The sequence below is a fragment of the Lolium rigidum genome, chromosome 4, assembly GCF_022539505.1.
Source record: "Lolium rigidum isolate FL_2022 chromosome 4, APGP_CSIRO_Lrig_0.1, whole genome shotgun sequence".
Taxonomy (NCBI): domain Eukaryota; kingdom Viridiplantae; phylum Streptophyta; class Magnoliopsida; order Poales; family Poaceae; genus Lolium; species Lolium rigidum.
In genome coordinates, this window is record NC_061511.1 from 243073709 (window position 1) to 243094386 (window position 20678).

Genomic DNA, 20678 nt, shown 5'->3' on the forward strand with positions numbered 1-20678 from the left:
TCCACACAGAATCATGCTGTACTCACGAAAGTCTAGAGCTGCTATGAGATTCTTCCGACTCCTGTCATCCCCGATTCGCTCCATGATCGGTTCCCCAAATAGGGTATTGGTCAGTATCGCCACAGAGGTGTTTTCATGTCTGTCCGCAAGCGTTCATGAGATCTCGATCTATACCCAAGAAGCCAAGCTGATGCAGAGCAGCAAAGATGCAGCACCACGCTAGTACATTTCAATTTACAGCTCCAAAGTGAGATGGTCGCGGCTTAAGCAACTTCTCAAACTGAAAAAAGAGCACGGTGACAAAGGGACTGGTCTGTTTCTCAGTACATAATGTCCTAAAGTAACCACAACCACAAAGAAAGCAGAAATGAGTTTCAGCGCACAATGTGCAGAGTGCAAAACTGAAGGACAGAAACACACTGTTGCGACACTGACCTTCCATTGCTCATATAATGATTACACGTGCAGCATTCATGCTAGTACACAATAAGAGCATCTCCAGCCGCGTCCCCCAAACCGTCCCCCAAACCGCGCCGGATCGAGCGTTTGGGGGACGTGTTTCGTTCGTGCCGCGTTTGGGGGACGTCGCTCCCCAGCCGCGTCCCCCAAACGCCGCCCCCAAACATTAAAAGTATTTTTTTTGGCTAGAAAGAAACTATTTAATAATATTCAAATCGGTTGAACATAAACAAATTATATATAAAACTTCGAAAAAATATAATTAAATACATATAAACTATCTACTTCTTCTTCTTCGCCATGGCCCCGCCTCGTCGTCGTCATCGCGGTGGCGCTTCCTGCTCGTCACCTCTTCCGAAGAGGCGGTGTCGGCGCTCGACGCGTCGTCGTCGCCGGTGCTCGTCGGCTGCGCCTTGGCCTTGGCCTTGGCCTTGGCGGCCTTCGCCTTGGAAGCCTTCGCCTTGGCCGCCTTCGCACGGGCCACCGCCGCCGCCGCGGCCTCGCTCTCTTCTTCCTCCTCCTCCCAGCCCCGGCCATTCCTCCTCGGCCGTCAGCCGGCGGCGGGGAATCGTCGCCGGCCGCTCGGCGTCACGGCTTTGTCCCACCAATGGCGCCCGGCCGACGGGCTTTCCTCGGCCCGGAGGTGTCGGACGGGAGGCCGGGAGATGTAGCTGCATCGTCGGCCGGAGGTGTCGGATGGAAGCTTGGATGAATGACGGCGTACGTACGGGTCTTATTGAGCGCGGATGAACGGCGGCGCGAAGTCGAAGAGAGCAGCGGTTGCTCTTCCGAGGAGTCGGCGCTCCATTCGGCGGGGTTGGCGCGTCGTCGACGCGCTTGCCAATGCGACGGTTCCGCTTCCTGTCAAGCCGCACCGTCGCTACGTATGTGGCGGTTGAGCGTCCGAGCCGCTGACGGGTCGGCCCCGCGCCTCCTCGCCTCTCATTTCGTTGTGTCCGGCGTCCCCGGTGCGTCCCCTGTGGGACGGGGACGGGCTCGGGACGCCAGACACCGTATCGGGGCGCGCCGGACAAAAAAGGACTTTGGGGGACGCGGCTGGAACGCTTTTTTTGTCCGGCGCGCCCCAAATCCCTTTGGGGGACGGTTTGGGGACGCGACTGGAGATGCTCTTAGCTTGTTATATGAATACAAATAGAGGAAGCAATACATTAACTGAAGTAAGTATTCTGTTTTTTTTGGCAGTCCTGAAATCAGATTAGGAACAACGCTTTCCAACTACGAGACCATAGCTTGGAAATTAAACTCAGTAAATCAAAAGAGCAAGCCCTGAGTCAATAGCTTTAGATCAAATATCAGTGCTAACTGTAAGCAGCTTCTGAAGACAGAAAGGTAACAGTAAACACCAAATAACAGCTGCTCATGAAAATATTATATTGCACATAAGATAGCAAATTCGTCAGAAGTAAACTATGTGGGCACAATTCAAATATTCATTCACGCTTTCCCCCTTCAGATACTTTGTGCTGGCTGAAGACATAGATAAATCAGTGAAATGCTCATGTCTACTCTGTATCCATTTTAAGACCCCTATTAAGAACATTCAACATTACCAAAGGAGCATATCGAGCAGTTCATTCCTTAGGCACATGCAATTTGGAACATGCAATGGCTTCTTTTATTGAGAAAACCAGAAGCAAAATAACAACTGCCGCCAGGCCTGCTATCAGGAACCAGCAATTTTCAGGGAGACTACAAAGTTGCAAATACAGAAAAAGCTACAACTACTCAAGTACAGCAGTAAGTTGCACCATAGAAAAAACAACTATTCAGAGTACAGCTTCAATGTTAAGCTTCAGTATCGATCCGATGCATCAACCAACAGAAGCCTACACCATGTCACCTCATTAACAGTAGCAGTGCCAGACTGCATGAGATACGTTGCAGATATGTAAGCATCTAAATATGCCTCACATATTTGATAGGTGACCAAAAGGTTCAAAATTCAGCACTTTCAGATTGCAACGTATGGTCAACAGACTGTTAGAGGAAAAAAAAATTATACTCCTGTTGCTGAACACTATCCCGATGTTCTGGTTTCGGACATTTTTAAGAGCAAAACTGAAATGAACTTCTATCCTACATAAAAAGTGTTGCTATTTGCAGCTGTGACGCATCAGTAACTCACCCTGTGCAAAATTATTTGACAAAGAAAAAGTCCTTTGCTCACAGGATTGACAGAATGATGAGATCCTACTTCAGCTGCATGAGTATCGTGCTAGTACCAATCAAAAACATCCAGGTCATCATCATCGGCATTTCCAGAAGCATGATCCCCTTCTTTGACCTCAGATTGGTGCGTGCCTAGCTCGTCATCGGACCAGTTGGGACCATTGTCTTCCTCCTCATCGATGACATGAGACACATTCTTCAAAACATAAATACAAAAAAAAGGTTAATGAAATAATTCAGTATTAAATACTGTGCATGTTAGTTTCAGAAGAAACCTCATTCCCAGTGTCTCCTTCATTTGAGGCAACCTCCTGTTTATCTGCACTGTTGATGTCTCTCTGCAAATCTTCAATGTTGAGCTGTTTGATTACTTGTTTTAAATACACATTATCTGTACATAGTTGCAAAACCATTAAGTTAAGCCGATCACAAATCAGAAATCAGAATACGGCCTGGACCAGTTATAAAGCAATTGCTAACCTTTCGATCGATGAATTATAGCATCATGGACTTGCATTGGATGCTTTTTCTCCTCAGATTTGAACTTTTGCCGCACCTGATCACGGGACTTATCAGGGAATAGTTGCTGTATCATTGCAAAATCACTACCAAACTGTTGAAGTCCCTGGACCAGAACCGATAAAAAAAATTAAGTTTCCCATAGATAGGTAAGCAAAACGTCAGCACAAAAAATGGATATTCAACATGAAAACAGTTTCCTGAGTAGTTGATTTCTAAATACCTGGTAGAACAAGTCAGTGTCAGATTTTGTCCATCTGGCCCGTGTTTTTCTGTTCATGTAGGAATGGTAATTCAGTTTGATTCCATTTTCTGACGCATCATTCTCTGTTCTGTCATTGGCATAGTTATCTCCAAACGGATCAAAATCATCGGTATCTCCATAGAGGGAGCTGCTGCGAAATAACACCAACAAAGAACAGGAAGGGGAGAAAGTCAGTAGAAAACGTGATTGAAGAGCTGGTTAAAATAACCTCTATGAAACAGTGAAATATCTACATGATAAATGGAAAGCTTGCAAATCAATCACAACATTGTTGTCAACGACTGGTCATATTACTACACTATCTGGATAGAAAATAAGAAATGACACTTAAACACAATAAAGAGAAAATATCCATGCATAATAGTTGAAGTGGAAAAAAGAGCACACCTTTGATTAGAGGATGATGGTCCTGACGGAATTGTTTTACTCTGCGAAGAGCAAAATCATGAGGTAACAGCATAATAACGTTTCATAAATAGAACCAACAAATGTTCAGCAGCAAAACTCACCTGAATACGCTCTCTGGCCTCTTGTAACAACCTGAGATGCATCACACTTAACTTCATGCGATCTATCTCATGATCAGGTTTTGCCAGTAAGGTTTGGACTTCTGAAACTATGAAGGCCGAAATTGCATAAGTTAAGAGCTTATATTATGTAATATTAATGCTTTTTGCCTGGGTGCCGTTATTTTAGCAAGATACCTTTTGTTCTTTTTTGACGAATTCTGTGAGTAAGCTTCTTCTCAGGCTGTTCTGTCAATGCATCTTTCAAGGCTCTCTTACGACCGCGTGACTGTCCTTCACTTTTATTTTTTTGCTGGCTCTGCTGTGCTGGCTTTTCTGTACTTGAATTCTTCGAGGTGCGTCTCGAACCCTTCATAGGTGCTTTATTTGGATCTTTCTCCTTTGACTTCCTCTGTGGCTTCTGCTTTTCTCCAACAGTGTACTCATCACCACTATCATTATCTTGTTCGGCAGCTGAAGGTTCAGCATAGTCTTCATCAAAAATATCATCAGTAATATGCTCAGATACCCCAACTTCCTTTCTCCTGTTTCTTAGTCTCATAGATAAATCTAGTTTTTCACCATTCATTTTTGATTGTTCTTTAACACCATGATCTGATAGTGCTCCCTCATGGTACTGACTCTCCTTGTCAGTATATTCCCCATCATCTGAAAGTTCTTCAGTGAGACAATGCTGAAAAAAAATACAAAGTAAGAGTAGTACTTGAAAAAAATCTAATCACAAGTACAAATTTCGGCAGACTTACCTTTTGAGCTGTTTGCTGAGGCAAGGTGTTCAAACTTTCATCAGTCCTTATGTTATTACAGTCCTCAGAATTGGTATCTGTTGGAGCGACCACCTCGGAATCACCCGGTAAAACAAATGTCACTGATTTGCGTTTGCCCTTTTTCCTTCCATCATTAGGTAGAAATTTACCAGTGGCTTCAGCTGTATCAGAAATATGTGCCGACTATGAGAAAACAAGAACCAGGAAAACTAGTCAAAGCTCTATACAGTAATAAATGCAGGCAGCAACTCAGAAGATACTTTCTGGTCAGAATGACCATTATGCAAGGTAGCACAATTAATATCCTGTCACAATTTTGAGAAAGAAAAATTGTAAACTGATAACAAAGAAGCATGTAATATTTTATTCTATATTATTTACTAGTAGAAGTTTAAGAGTATTGGGAATATATGAAATCGTACGAGTACTGAAGCAATTGGCAATTTATGTTTTACCAATGTGTTCACAACTTATGGATTATACAGGCATTTTAGTAATAGTTCAAACTAAAAATCATTACCTGCAGAACAAATGCTAATTAAGATTACTAGAAATATAAGGGAAAAGAATCAAAACAGGGCCTGATGGAAAGGAAACATCCACCAAAAACGACGAAATTTGAGCAAATGCAGATTCTAAACCAAAATAGTCCATTCAACTCTCTAATGTGATGTTCATATTAGAGTTCAATCCCTCTTGTCACAACACCAATTTGGAATATAAAGGTTTACCGAAAGATAAATAAAAAAACTCTCTAATGCAACAACCAAGAGGTTATCAGTAATCTTTGAACTACAAGATGTCACATGGAAAAAGAAGTTCCTTAAGTAAATGAAATGCACACCTGAGGATTCTCCAAAGATTGCTTGGGTGTCATCAGTATGAGAATTTATGAGCCCATCTTGAGAGTCTAAATCAACAGTATCATTGATATCCTAAAAACAAATCAAAAGCAGAGTATCAGCATATCATATTTGGGAAGTTAGTTAAAATCCTAATAGATTTGTAAACCTGTAAATATTTAGACTAACATGTGGCGGCCAAGTGTCTTGAACAGTAGCGGCTTCCTGATCTGTAGATTTTTGGCACAGATCATTGTTCTGGTCTTCACCATCTGATGCAAAAACCCCGACCTCCAGATTAGCTGCTGCAGAATTATCACTTGTCTCAACAACCCTGGAAGAAACACTACCAGGTTTTCTTTGCGATTTGGGGCTTAACTCTGCAACCGTTTCCTCTTGAACAGGTTCTTCACGGTAAGAGAAATTGTCAACTGTACTGCCATCCGTTCCCAAGGTTGGTTGAGAATCTGAGATCTGTACATGTTCTTGATGCCTAGGAGCTTGTAGCTGCTTATCACTGCATCCTGTGAGATTATTAGTACTATCCTCTTCATTTTGTGAGGCCACGTCTACAGCAGAAGCTACCGCCTTTTGGTCCGTCTTCCGTGACTTGGATGCTGCCTTACTGAGTTTCACCTTTTTATTTGGCTTGAACTTTGCAACTCTTTCCTCTTCAATATGCGTGTCACATAGTCCTCCAAAGTCAGCTAAATCATCAAAAGTCTTGCTAGTTGAATATGTTGATGATGCTTGGGTATCTGAAACGACCAAGTTTTCTTGGTGTGCAGCTACTTCAGACTGATTGTCATCATGCTCTTCACTTTGAGAAATCGTATCTACAGCAGAAACTGTCAGCACATCATCAGAAGGCGTGTGAACAGTAGCCTCGTGAGCTTCCGAGTCAAAAATCGTTTCACTACGAAGGACGGTTGAAGATGCAATTTCTTGATTGGTAGCAAGTCCTTGAGACAAATTATCTTGGCTTAAAGCTCCAACCTTCTCACTGGATGTTTCCACAGAACGATTCGGTACAACAGGTCTTGATGGCACGGATGGCTTTCGGGGCTTTGCCCGCATATTCGGACGAAACTTTGGAGCGGCTTGCACTTCTGCTGGGGCATCGGTGATGTCACCAAAGTCAAACTCGTCATCAATCATGTCCAACAAACGTTGTAGCCTCCAAGAAACTGTTTTCACCAGCCGAAGTCACCTAAGGAAATACTGCACCATCAGAAAACAGCAGCAAGGGGTGCATACTATGAAATATAGACGGATAGTATGTTATCTGACAAACAACAAAACGGAAGGAAAATGGAATTCCTGCTGGTGCGATATTTCTAAGGGGAACAATGCCTAGGTAAAGCAGCACAGGGGCGATATCTCGGACGTGTCAAACACCATAGTGAACCATAGCCAAAGTACTTGGCAATCGATATGATACTTGAGCCATGTGCTAAAGTTTAAAGCAAAATCGGCAACAGAGAAGCGCAGATTGTGCGAGGAAAATCATGGATCCCAATGAAAACTCAACGCATCATCTAAGTGGATGTAGAAACCATGAAATTGGATGATTTGTTAAGTTTGGACAATGTAAACTTATGTACACATGTACGAAAATTAGCATGTGTATATTAGAATGTATATATGTTATTTTGCACATACAATAACAGGGTGGTATCAGTATTAGCTAACTCAGTTTTCGCTATCTAGCTAGTACAAAGCACAAACAGAAAGAACTAAAGTACACTGGGGCTAATGCATTCCTTTTTTTTTTGTTTTTTTTTCGGGGAATCACTAACGCATTTCAGCAAGCACGTAGAGTGCATTGTATTGTACGAAGCTGCTGCTCGAAGTACAGTAGACCAGCAAGAAAAAACGAAACATAAAAAAAACTATCTAGACTGCATAAACTAAGAAGTACAGTAGCAGCCTGTTGCCCCGCTTAAAGAGGATCGGGGACACTCCCGCTCGTGGAGCGGGAAATCCCATGGACAGGGGGCGGCGCAAGAGCCCCGGGGAGTAGGGGAGGCCGGCGGCGCGGGCAGGGAGACCTAACGGCAGGGCGGGGAGGGGGGCGGTTAGAGGGAATGGGGGCGGGAAGGTAGGGTGTGGATGAGGGAGGCCTAACCTGCGCGCCGCCGCCGCCGGGTGGTTGCTGGCGTCGGGGAGGGAGGCCTCAGCTTGTGGTTTTCTCGAGCGAACAGGTTCGCGCGGGTGCGTTTCCACGCGATTCCGGCGGGGCGAGCTCCGAATCGTGGCCAGGCAGTTTGCACGGGAGCGGAGGTGCGAGTATGGCGCAGCCGCGCAGGGCGGGGCACCGGCGGGAGGTGGAGCTGCCGAGCCGCTCGCCGTCGAATCAGGACGCCGCCGCCCCCACGGTATCTCTTTTCTGGAGTCGTGGTCTCGTCGCTCGCCCGAGTTGTTCTTTTTTAGCAGAGTCGCTCGCCTGGTGTGGTCCGCACCACGCCACCAGCCCACCACAACGGCTCGGCCCAAGAGGAACATTGCAGGGCCCAACGGACCGGCTGGTCTAATTCCAAATGCAAATACACGTACAGTACGTACTTCCCCTCAAAAAAAAAAACGTACAGTACGTACTATATAAACGAAATCACCCCAGAATGATAATCTGGTGGCAAATACAAATCGCACCAGTAACGAATGTTCAGAGGTTGACTGCATTAACAAACTACCATATTTACTTCGTCTGGACATGCAAGCGTGCATATTTACTTCCTTTTGCTTTCATGCAAAAAAGTAACATTCGTTCGTTGGTTACTAAGTGTAAATCGGTAGGCCATGAGCCCTTGACAGTAGCTAAATGGACTGGGGTCGTTTCAATTGAACAATAAACATGTACACCCTCTAGCCGATATTAATTGACACGACATAACAGTACATTTATACTGAACATAGTATATTATAGCCACGCCAAATAATTTGGGCTGGAGGGAGCAGCGAATAATTTACATCTGCTAACTAGGAGTAGGATCACAGCTGAAGCAATCTCTCAGACTTGAAAACAGCATACATTGTCACCACCGAGATCTGTTATAGCAGATGATGCTTCACAGCACCAACGCCAACTAAGAGAACAAAACGAGCTTGGGCTTGATCTGTGCACTACAGTTAGCAGTTTTAGCATAATGTGCACAGTGCCGATCTGAAAGAAAGAACGAACGGGGCTTCGCCTGGTCATAGATTGCAAGTGCAGCATCCACTCAAGTTTCACAATAAACAGCTTTGGTGTTCAGTGCCCCTGGATCGTGTGACATGCATACGAATAAATGAAGCAAGACAGCGAGACATCTTTGAATCCGAATGTTTCTTTTTCAAATATCATCTCGACTAGCAGCACCGTCCAACTCCAAGAAACATAACTAAAAAAGAAACTCTGCAGAATGAAAGAGCACGTCCTGATTCCGGATAGCTTTAGAGATAATGAACAATTTGACCACACAAGTCCTGGAAGGAGCAGCGAGCAGTAGCAAACGTGTTACTTGGTCCTGAACCAAATATCAGTGCCAACTTTAGAGGTTTCCAAAGACGGAAAGGTAGCAGCAAACAAATGTGCCATGCAGAACAATTTTGCACGATGTAACTAAACTCGTAAAACCTCACTAGAGCAAGCTGAAATATTAGGTTGCATCAACGTACCGTAGAAATTTGTCAGAAGAACCGTGAAATGCGCATCTGTAGTCTGTAGCCATTTTAAGATCCTACAAAAGCATTCAATATTACCAAGTGAGCAAATTGAGCAGTTCATTTGGTAAGCATATATATATTTCCTGAACAAGCCACACCCTGTTTTATTTAGAAAATCTGAAAGCAAAATGACAAGACCATCAGGGGGCAACAAACTTCAGCAGCTTTGAGGGGTCTACAAAGCTTGCAATATGGAAAAAGCTACTACTCTACAGCAGCGTTGTTGAGCTTCATGTTTGGTCGGATGCATCAACTAGCTGAAGCCTAAACCTTGTCACCCTCATTACCAGTACCACTCCTAGGCTGCATGAGGTATGTTGCAGATAAGTAAGCATTTCCTAGGCTGCATGAGGTATGTTGCAGACAAGTAAGCATTTATATATGCCTCACATATTTGATAGCTGACATACTACCAAAAGGTTCCATTTAGTACCTTCAGATAGCAAAAATATGTTTAGCAGCCATGTTAGCAACAAAATTATGATCCTATGGAGCGTGTCACTTCTATTTCTTTATAAACACATTTCACCATTATTATTATTTTAATATAAAATCAGGTCCTTTCCTAGGTTCAAGTCAGAAGTCAGCAGGAGAAAAATATTATTTTGAACTTCACCATTATGTTGCCAATTTGAACAAGAACAATAACACAAAAGAGAGGCAGTAAATATTTTGTGCCTTAGGGTTATAGCAATACAGGAACAGAGTGGTACACCTTTTCAGCAGAATGGGAAAGGAATTAATAATGGCAACATAGGTCACCAATAATCAGAAAATGCGGATGAGCTCTGTGTTTGTTTCTGCGGTGTGACACTACTGAAAACAACATAGTGGAACGTGTCAATCACAATGTACAACAACAGAATAACATAGCAAAGGCAATAAAAAGTTGCTACTCCTGGAATCAAGTAGAAGTGAAAACACAACATTTCACTGGAGCAAAAATCAAAAAACTTTTATTTAGGTACTGATAACTTCAAGCCAAGAATATATTATGTTATGCCAAATGCAGGAGCAACGCTACTTATGCATACCTGCATTCATGTTATGCTAGCTCTCATTGATTTCATCAGTGATGATAAAATGAGGAAAGCAACAGGCACAAAGGACAACCTTAGTATCTGGCATCCTTAAAGAAGCAAAAATTAAGGCTTCCCTGAGTCCACTTCACTTCAGGTGGCTGCAGAAAAGAAAAGCGTTTTCAAGTAGTTAACAAAAGTACAATCCTCAAAAAACAGTTTGACAGCAGGATGCAATTTTTTAAAGAAAAACAGAGCTAGACACTGGAAACATGTGTACACTAGCATTTGGGAAGAGCAAAAAAGGCTTTTCCCTTTTGATGTTTCAAAAAAGGCCAATAACTTAATTTAGCTGGCTAAAGAAACACATGCCGAGTACAGTTTATGTCTTTGTGATAAAATCTAAGCCATGTTCTTTTGTGGAGCAAGCAAATCGGGCCCTAGCTCAACTAGGCTTAGTCCATGGGTGTTCATTAACAAAACAAAACTCACTTATCGTATACAAAAGCTTCCAGGAAAAATATAAATTATAAATCTCTCTTTGTGGTCTTGTGTGTGATAGTGTCTTGTTGCATAGGTCATATCTCCCACTAGAGCGCAAATAAGCAGAAGAAAGATGGTAAACATTATGAAGTGAAATATAATAGCTATTTATTTGGTTATGCACAATTTGGAGCGGTTTAAAGTGGGGACCTCACTTAAGATGCTACTGTGGTTAAGTAAAATTTAAGTATCCATGGTTTATTTGTCCTATGGGCTCGTGTGGGCCCCCTTTATTTGTTTTATATGATGGATACACAGAATGGATAGGCAGTCTTGCTTGGACTGTAATGTGATATGTGGGAGTGTGTTGTGGCGCAGCATAAGCTTGCGGTGGCTGATTTTCGCTTTCATGCGGATGTTCTACTAGATGCCAAAATCACAGGAACAAAGTGGTGGAAGTTTAAAGAAGCGCACAAGACCTTTAAGGAGAGAGGATGGTAGTGAAAGGGCCCAAAGAGGGAGATGTTGATACCATGTGGGTGAAGATGGCAACTTGTGTTGGAAGGTAAGGGAGGTGCTCAGGGTGCCAAAAGGTGTGATATTTTCGGAAACTTTCTGAAAATCTCACCTTCTCTTGTCGTCTCTATTGCTATCATACATATGTACATGGGCCTCACACTCACGCAACCCAAAATAAGGCCGAATTGCTAAACGGAAATAACATTGGAATAAGAAATGGATGTTGGTGCAAAACATAGGATCTAAAAACCGTAGGAGACCTGTGTGAATTGGTGTTCGGAAGAGCACTTGAGAAACGCAGGAAACTACACCATTACTCCCATATTTCTTAAATCGATTACTCCCGACGTAGAGCAATGATAGTACAAAGTTTCCCAAAGTGTGGCTTCCTACTCTCCCTTGACGCACTGTTTTTGTAACCATTATTTTAATTCACCATGTATAATACAACCAGAGAATATTGCCTCGGGCAGCCACCAAACCAAGAGCTCGGAGCGGATGTAAAAATTCTTGTAGTCTTGTTAAAAAAGCAGGAAAGGTCCCCTTTCCAAAGGAATTGGACATGTTGTTTCCTCCGTTGCGAACGCTCCTCTAGGAAAAAATCCTTTGGAAACCAATCCTGTAAATTTCCTTTGTGTTTCCTTCATTCTGAACAGCAGAGTGCCTAACTCAACACTCCCCCTCAAGATGGGTGATACTGTTATGGTGCTAGAGGGCCGGCCGGGGGCCTTGCCCACGGCCGGTGGCAAGAGAGAAGGGATTTCCTTCTTAATTCTTGCTTGATTAGATTGATACATCTCCTCTCCTTATATAGAGAGGTTTACTTGACTCCCAAGCAAGGCTTACTTGACCCCTAAGCAAACCATAAGACTAACGGGCCCAGGCCCATGACGTACTCTAACACTACACCCCACCTGGACGAGCTGCAACCTAAACAAACCATGACTCGATGCAACACAACCCTAACACCTAAAAACGAGCCTTTTACATCTCGGCTTGTTTTATTACTCTCAACCTGAAATAGACTTGGACGCTTTATTGTTGACCCTCGACCATAAAGTGGACACCATCCGCCCATCGGACGTGCACTCGTACAACCACCCGGATCCCATGGAAACCGAGCGGGACAAAGGAGCCGCGCGGCGGCCGGCGGCGAATGCGGTGGTGCTACGCGGTGCGCTCTGTCGGTGACACCATGCCTTCTCCCCGCCGGATGACCGTCGATGGCGCGAGACTTTGAGGTCGCCGCTCGCGGGAAAAACAACATGTCCGCCACCCGGTGGGAAACCGCACGCCCAAGATCGCCGACGCGGCGGACGAGATCGAGGTCCGTTGCGCAACGAGCGCAACTTGGAGGAGCTGCAGTCGTAGATCACGCATCTCCCGCACACGCCGACGCACTAGGAGGCCACGCGCGGCAGCTCGCAGCCTCGCCGCCGCCGACACGTGGCGGATAGCGATCCAAGCCGGAAGCGGTGACGGCGACGGAGGGAAGCGGACTCGGTGGAAGGGCATCCCGGGCTGTGTCGATGTAGAGCCGGGGCCAAGGTCGCTCCCACACCGCCGAAGGCGCAGAGGCGGCGTCGATGGCGGCGGCAGCTGCTTCTTGTTGCGGGCTGCCCACGAACAGCGAGGACAACGTTGGTGAGGACAACGACTGCAACGGCGGCGTTGGTGGCGGCGGCATGCTGCGCTATTGCTTGCTGCGGCGTCCCTGTGGGGAAGAAGGCGGCCGGCTGCTGGAGAAGAGGAACCCCGGCGCCGAGGTAGGGCCCGGCCCGGAGATGGTGGACAGCGCAGCGGGACTGCAGCAGCCCGGCGTCGGGTGGCGGCGATGACGAGCAGCAGCGTCGAGCTGCGCGGCAGCCGAGGCCACGACCGCGACGGGGCCCGCGAGGGGATGGGACGGCCACGCCAACCGGGCAGGGGTGGTGGTGGCGGCGGCCGCGGCGGAGACCGCCGGATGCGGCGGTTGCCCGCTGCGGGAGCGATGGCCGTGGTGGCGGGCGGTGGCGGCGGCGGCGGCCGTAGGGGCCGGCTAAGTAGAGGTGGATCTCTGGACCGCGGTGGCGAGATCGCGAAGGGCTGCGGTGATCTCCGTAGGGAGAAACGGCGGGGACGTCGGAGTGCGGCGGCGGCGGGTGGGAAGAACTCGGTGGAGGGCTGGACATGATCGAACGAGAGCTATCTGATACCAAGTGTTATGGTGCTAGAGGGCCGGCCGGGGGCCTTGCCCACGGCCGGTGGCAAGAGAGAAGGGATTTCCTTCTTAATTCTTGCTTGATTAGATTGATACATCTCCTCTCCTTATATAGAGAGGTTTACTTGACTCCCAAGCAAGGCTTACTTGACCCCTAAGCAAACCATAAGACTAACGGGCCCAGGCCCATGACGTACTCTAACAGATACATATCTGTCATTCCCATCTTGTAGCATGCCAACTAACATTCCTTACTACATAATCTCTTTGTCAAACTAAGGTAACATGGCTTAGCTTGAAGGTGCCTTCATCGATCCCTTTTTTGATGATTAATCAATCTATTTTGACTTGATTCGCTCAATCATGCTAAACCTATTTGTTAGCTATGTTGTTCAATGGTCCTTTCCGTATTAGCTTCAATTCTGATAGGAGGCCTTTCATCCATAGCATCTCACTCAAACACACAGATATTCCGCTTCCACTCCAAACTGCAAAAGCCTGATGTTTTCCTTTCATCAATCGAACTAGCTTCCACTCCAAACTGCAAAAGCCTGATGTTTTCCTTTCATCAATCGAACTAGCCCAATCAGTTGTCATAATAGCCTTCTACATTCAAGTGTCCATTGGCCTTGTAGCACATACCTCTTCCGGGATTCCCTTTTAAATAGTGTAAAATCTGGTGTTTTGCCTCTAAATGTCGATCTCTTGAATCATGCTTATATATGAATCGACATACAAGTTGTTGGTAGCTCTCTCTCTATCAACTAGATCTCCAGATGTCGCACATAATTGAGAAGTGCAGCCATTAAGGTCCAAAACATGTACTGATAGAGAACTATCCCTTTGGTGGACCTTCTCAATGTCCAAAAAATACCTCGGTTGGCCATGGTCCTTAACCACAAACTATTTACCTAGCTTTTGTTTTAATTGTGACATCTCAAAAATATCATCTCATGTAATAATGATGCCATTCACATATACCGCAAGAATTGTGAAGTGCCTCCGGGAGTGGCGGTAGAACAGGTATGGTCCCCATTGATTTTGTGTGTATCACGAACCGCACCGCACATAACACGACTAAATCATCAAACCGTGCTCGTGGAAATTGTTTAATCCCATAGAATGACTCTCCGAACCTAAGGACTTCCCATGAGCTTGAGATGAAAAAAGAGCCTCACAATGCAAAAGAAAAAAGCATTTTTCGCATCCAATTGGTGTAATGGCCAGCCAAAATCTGTTGCACATGATATCAACGTTCTCACGGTACTCATCTTTGCCACCAATGCAAAAAAAAAAAAATCTAGCCTTGGGTTGCTAAATCTTACCATTCTAGTCTTCTTTAACTAGCTTATTCCCTTTTGGAAGTGATACACAATCTCATGTCTTGTTCTTCTCAAGGGTTTCCATCTTCTCCACATTGCTTCATGCCACTTAGGACCTTGCTTTGCTATTTTCCAATGAGTTGGATTACCATTGATTGTAAGCAATGAAGGCTCTAATCCTGAATGACAATTACTCATATGAGATATGAGATATGACGCATAGTTTCCAATGTCATACTCAAAATCACATTGTTCAAGAGGCTTTCTTGCCTTAGCTCGTGGTTCTTCCCTCAAGAAAATAAGCAAAATCAATGAATTATCACTTACACATGGTCAACTTCACCTCGACAATCAAAATGTGTTGTTGTTAGTGTTTCTTGGCTTGCAATTGGAACCTCACTACATGTCCAAGCTAGTTGTTGTTCATATTGCAATTGTCTCCTTGTATACACCTTTAGATTGTCTTCCTCATTTGGCTTTCTTGATATCTCTTTGCTCGTATGCGCCGCAAGTTTTCCTCTTCATTTAGCTTTTTGATCTCTCTTTACTCATAGGACATGGAACTTAAAACAACAATAACTCTTGGTGGTTCATCTTCCTATGTCCCCAATGGTTCACCCTCCTCTTGACTAGCATCGCTTGTGTTAGGAGAGTCAAACTAATATAACGAGTTGAGATCCATCTTCTCTCCATATAGCGGCTCGGAATCATATCCATGCTCACGAATGTTCTCCGCTCCCTAGGGCTCCAACACTTGTAGCACCTTTGTCCAAATTAGTATCGAGTGAAGATGCACTTAATGAGTGTATCCAATTTTCCCACTGAAGAACACAAAACTAAACCAATAGTAGAACACATAACTAAACCAATAGTAACTCTGGGTGGTTCATCTGCCCTTTATCCCCAATGGTTCATACTCCCCCTCTTGAGTAGCATCCCTTGTGTTAGGAGAGTCAAAATCAAATAACTAGTTGGGATCTGTCTTTTCTCCATAGAGCATCCCCGACTCTCTGAATGTCATATCCATGCTCACAAGTGTCATCCGCTCGCTAGGGCTCCAACACTTGTAGCACATTTGTCCAAGTTAGTATCCACTGAGGATGCACTTAACAAGTGGATCTAATTTTCCCACTAAAGAACATGGAACTGAACCAATAATAATTTTTGGTGGTTCATCTTCCTTTGTCCCCAATGGTTCACACTCCCCCTCTTGACTAGCATCACTTGTGTTAGGAGAGTCTAAATCAAATAAACAGTTGGGATATGTCTTCTCTCCATAGAGTTTTCTTATCCATGCTCACAAATGTTCTCTACTCACTAGGGCTCCAACACTTGTAGCCCCTTTGTCTAAATGAGTATCCAACAAAGATCCACTTAACAACAAGTAGATCTAATTTTCCCATTAAAGGTTTCTGGTCTAACAAAACACGTACATCCAAATACCTTTGGCGATACAATGAACTCATTTTTGACAAAGCTCTTCCATATAATCTTCATCCTAAGCACTCTTGATGGCATCCGGTTAATGAGATAAGTAACAACCATAATCACTTCACTCCATAAGTGGGCACATTCATAGGAAACAAGTGATTGAGCTACCTCCAGCACATATCATGTTTGTTCCTCCTTTTAGCTCCGCCAATCTATGGAGAAGTATAAGGACACAAAGTTTGATGAAGTATAACTTTCTCCATAAGATATTTGCCAAATTAATGGTTGTCCCATTATCAATTCGGATAATGTGAATACACATATAGAAATTATTTTGAATATATGCATAAAAGTCCCTAAGACAATTAAGTGCTCAAATTTGTGTTTCATAAAATATATCCAAACCATCTATGGCAACAATCACTGAAGCTAACAAAGAACTTCATTCAACTAATAGAGACTACATGAGAAGTCCAAACATTAGAGTGTATCAACACAAAGGGTGACATGCTCCAGAGTACACGACTCGCATGTATATAACACGAGCTTTCCTTTATGAACATTTTTCATATAGTTAGGGAATACCTTACTCATAGTATCAAAGGACATATGGTCCTACCGACAGTGTTGGAGTACCACCCTTGTATCATCTTCACTTGCAACAACGGTCAGAGCGATGCACAATGCTTCATCGGTTTCATGTCATTCCAGGTACCATAGTCACTTATGTCTGACACGATGCCTTTCCAATTACGATAGGATTATATCAGGGGTTAGCGTTGAGGTCGTACATTTTTTCCTTAGTGATGGATGACTCACAAAGGATAGATATTCCTTGGTGTATGCTATTTGTTGATGATGTGGTGGTACTAGATGAAAGTAGGGAGGGCGTCAATAGAAATTAGATCTTTGGAGATAGACTTTGGAATCCTTAGACTTAGCATGACGAACACAGAGTATATGAGGTGATGTTAGCGTTGTTGGGTTCGATGGGGAGGTTAGTCTAGAAGGACAAATGGTGACTATCAGGGACACATTTTGATAACTGGGATCAATGCTGCATAGCAATGGCCAATATCGATGTGGACAAATGGTGACTAACATGGACACCGTTTGATAATTGGGATCAATGTTGCAAAGCAATGGTCAGCATCGATGAGGATGTTAAACCCATAATCATAGCATGGGTGGATGAAGTGGTGACAAGCATCTGGCATCCTCTATGAAAAGGTCCCACGAAAGCACCTCCTGAAACATCTTTGAATAGTGGCACGCCAAGGGTACGAAGATACCAACATGGGCAAGGGCGACCAAAGTTGACATGGGAAAAGGTGGTAAAAGGGACATGAAGGAATGGAATGTACCTATAGATTTGGCAATTAATAGGACCACGTAGAAATCAACAATCCACTTGTCACAACCTTAATTTACTTTTGATGTACTTTCATTACCTTTCGGTCTCTTCACTCTAGATGGGACAGTTTTTGTTTGGTTTCATCTTTAGCCTACCCCAACTTGCTTGAGATAAAAAAACTTTGTTGTTGTTTGCATACCTCTTCTAGCAATTTGTATTTTGGTAGAGCTCTTCCTATTGTTCCCATACAAATGGCATTGAAGGTCCAAACTGGAAACTAGGTGAATGGTGCCACCAAGGAAAATGGGACGTGGCAAACCGGTTTTTGGTCCAAGATAGTTCACATGACCGGTGGGTCAAGGTAAACTATTATAAGACTTCATAAAAACTAACCGTTTTCGCGGGCTATAGGCCTATAGCACAGCGTTTTGGGGTCGTAAGATGATTTCCTGGACCGGTAGATCACGATAACTATTACTAGGGCATTCTACATTTAGGTGAATGATGACACCAAGGAACATGGGAAGTGGCATTACAGTTTTGGGTCCCAAGATGGTAACACAACCATTGGGTCGCGGTAGATTGTTATAAGACGTCATAAAACTAATATTTTCGCGTTTTCTTGCCGATTTCGTGGGCGTTATAGGCCTATAGCAATGTTTAACAATTAGTAGGACGTCGCCAAAACTTGTTGTTTTTGCATTTTTTTTTTTTGCCCTAGCACATGTTTTGGGGCCGTAACAATTTTCATGTCATATATGGTAAACGGCTACTAGGGCATCACGATAAGTCGTGTTTCCACGTTTTTTCCAGGCACTTCTGTGGGCGCACTCAAACCAAATGGCTTCAGCTGCCACACATGCATATGCACCCAAGAAACTATTGTGTTACATACATGCTCTATATTTGCAATAAGACCGATGCTTGTATCACGTTGAGAATGATGCAAGATAACCATGCCTTTTGAGGGGCTACAACAAGGCTAGATGGCTAACCCCCACCATAACTATTATTAGCGGTTAAGGCGTAACGTCGAACGAAGCAATTAAAACAAGAAACATTTTGAGTTGGGCCATTTTTAACAACACATATCTTCACCGGGGTAGGATGGCTTGCGCCAACTTGGTGTCAAAGACATGAAGTGCACAAAGATATCTACAACAAACATTTCTTCACACCCATGATAGTTGACCCGACAATAAGAGCATAAGTCAAACCACTTGGCCAAAATGGTAACAAATGAATCTTCTCAGTGCGCCTCTTCATTTGCATGAGAATTGGCTACTACCTAAAGCGCATATTATGTATGTATATTGTGTGTTATCAGGCACACCATGGAGAAGAAAGAAACCCAACTAGAGGCAAGGAAGGATGGCTTGTGCACCAATGAGCTGAGTTACTACCATAAGTTTTAAGGTGTTGTCTTAGTATGACATCAATGTTAAGGTGCATTTGGATAGTAAGGCCTCACACTTGCCTTAACCATCTAGCATATGGTGCCATAAAGGAGTGTATGCCGTCGTTGGGTCTTTGCCCCCACTTGATCATCGTTTTGGCCTCTCTTGAGGTTTACAAACAAATCCACCATCTCTCAAGTTCCTACCTTTGTCGCCCTTCTCTGATTTACTTTGTTGTTCTGTTATGGTTGTTGTGGTAAGGGTAATATGATGGTGTCGTTTGCTTATATCACGAGGAAGGAAAGAATGAATTATGTGGTGAAGGAGAAGGGAGGTGTTACACGGATTAGGGCAGAAGGAGAGTACATGAGTGCTTGGATGGCCATTAGGGCCCCACGAAAGATGTGTTTTAAAAAGTGGCTCAACTCAAAATGTTTCTTGTTTAAATTGCTTCGTTCTCACAATGTTGAAGGCATCACCCTATGCCTTAACTGCAAATAATAGTTATGGTTGGGTTAGCCTTCTAGGCTTGTTGTAGCCCCTCAAAAGACATGTTTATCTTGCATCGTTCTGGACGTGATACAAGCATCGGTCTTATTGCAAATATAGAGCATATTATGTAACACAATAGTTTCCTGGGAGCATCGCTGAAGCCAGTTGGTTTGAGTGCGCTCACAGAAGTGCCTATAAGACGTGAAAACATGACTTATCGTGATGCCCTTGTAACCGTTTGCCATACATCTGACATGAAAATCGTTTCGAGGCCCCAAAACGTGTGCAAAGGCAAAAAAACGCAAAACCGAAAAGTTTTGGCAATGTCCTAGTAATCGTTATCGTGATCCAACGGTCGGAAAATCATCATAGGACCCAGAAATACCGTTATAGGCCTACAGGGCCTACGAAAACGGCAAGAAAACGTGAAAACAATTAATTTTTAGGATGTCCTATAACTATCTAACCCACCGATTGTGTTAACCATCTCGGGACCGAAAACCGGTATGCCGCTTCCCATGTTTCGTTGATGGCATCATTCACCTAAATGGAGAACGTCCTACTAAAATTAGTTATCATGATCCACCGGTCCTGCAAACCATCTTACGACCCCAAAACGCTATACTATAGGCCTATGGACCACATCTCTTGTGCACTTCTATTCCCCTCTATGTATTTTGTCTTTCACATCTCTTACGCACTTCTTTTCCACAATAAAATGTTGATTCTTCTATTTCCCTCCAATTTGGCTAGAAAAAGAGTGCCCTCCTAGGGAGGCCATGTGTCACTTGGCTGATGTGTACACGTGGCACAACCAAGTGCAGCCACGTCTGACGCGCAACCTCTTGCTACAAGACAAGCAACGATTGTGCACGTCCTTGGTTTTCTCTTTTTTCTAAGATTCAAATTCAAATACGGAAAACAATATATATCTTTCGAAGTGTCCAAATTACGATCCATTTTCACCAATGTGATTGTCGTGTCAAGATCTTCAAAACTGGTACCATGTTGCTAGGTTTCGATAAAAAAATGCACTGCTTTTGAGTGCATACATTGCACCACCTGCAATGCATGAGGGTTGCACTGACAGTGCCTTCTTGTTCGGCATTGCACTCCCTTCGATCATAGTCCATCGAGCAGTGTACTAGCATAGCAGTGCATAGCCCCTTTTGTCGCAATGCACCGAG

General features: G+C 44.0%; 2 protein-coding genes across 15 annotated transcripts in view; both read right to left on the reverse strand.

Annotated features, from left to right (window-relative positions):
* Window positions 1-2072: 2072 nt before the first annotated feature.
* Window positions 2073-7857, reverse strand: LOC124707413. Of its 6 annotated transcripts, none has more exons than XR_007004852.1 (11): window positions 5759-7247; window positions 5572-5662; window positions 4707-4888; window positions 4138-4633; window positions 3943-4049; window positions 3821-3861; window positions 3392-3563; window positions 3130-3274; window positions 2925-3040; window positions 2606-2845; window positions 2073-2344 (listed from the first exon to the last, which is right to left on the reverse strand). XR_007004852.1 is itself a non-coding variant. In XM_047239060.1 (11 exons), exons 2-11 carry the CDS (start codon window positions 6725-6727, stop codon window positions 2696-2698), a joined length of 2469 nt encoding a protein of 822 aa, XP_047095016.1. In that variant the 5' UTR covers window positions 6728-6779; window positions 7698-7857; the 3' UTR covers window positions 2116-2695. The 6 variants fall into 6 exon arrangements, 4 of the variants coding, with proteins under 4 accessions (XP_047095016.1, XP_047095018.1, XP_047095017.1 ...); XR_007004851.1 differs by having other exon boundaries at window positions 2073-2459; XM_047239060.1 differs by adding an exon at window positions 7698-7857 and having other exon boundaries at window positions 2116-2845; window positions 5759-6779.
* A 526-nt stretch (window positions 7858-8383) lies between these two features.
* LOC124707414 (zinc finger CCCH domain-containing protein 36-like) overlaps window positions 8384-20678 on the reverse strand; it is a 26267-nt gene continuing 13972 nt past the window's right edge. For 2 of the 9 annotated variants that reach the window (XM_047239063.1, XM_047239064.1), the window contains 4 exons: window positions 10309-10454; window positions 9990-10090; window positions 9227-9288; window positions 8384-9075 (listed from right to left, as the gene is read on the reverse strand). The gene's annotated coding sequence lies outside the window, so the exon portion shown is untranslated. Of the gene's footprint in view, window positions 9076-9226; window positions 9289-9391; window positions 9618-9989; window positions 10091-10308; window positions 10455-20678 lie in introns of those variants that run through there. The other 7 variants (XM_047239066.1, XM_047239068.1, XM_047239069.1 and 4 more) reach the window with 7 other exon arrangements.

Coding starts and splice junctions, on each gene's coding strand:
- LOC124707413 (XM_047239060.1), bottom strand. CDS start 6,727: ATGATTGATGACGAGTTTGACTTTGGTGACATCACCGATGCCCCAGCA. Junction 4,050..4,137: donor TCGTCAAAAAAGAACAAAAG/GTATCTTGCTAA, acceptor CGGCCTTCATAG/TTTCAGAAGTCCAAACCTTA. Junction 3,862..3,942: donor AGGCCAGAGAGCGTATTCAG/GTGAGTTTTGCT, acceptor TGCTCTTCGCAG/AGTAAAACAATTCCGTCAGG.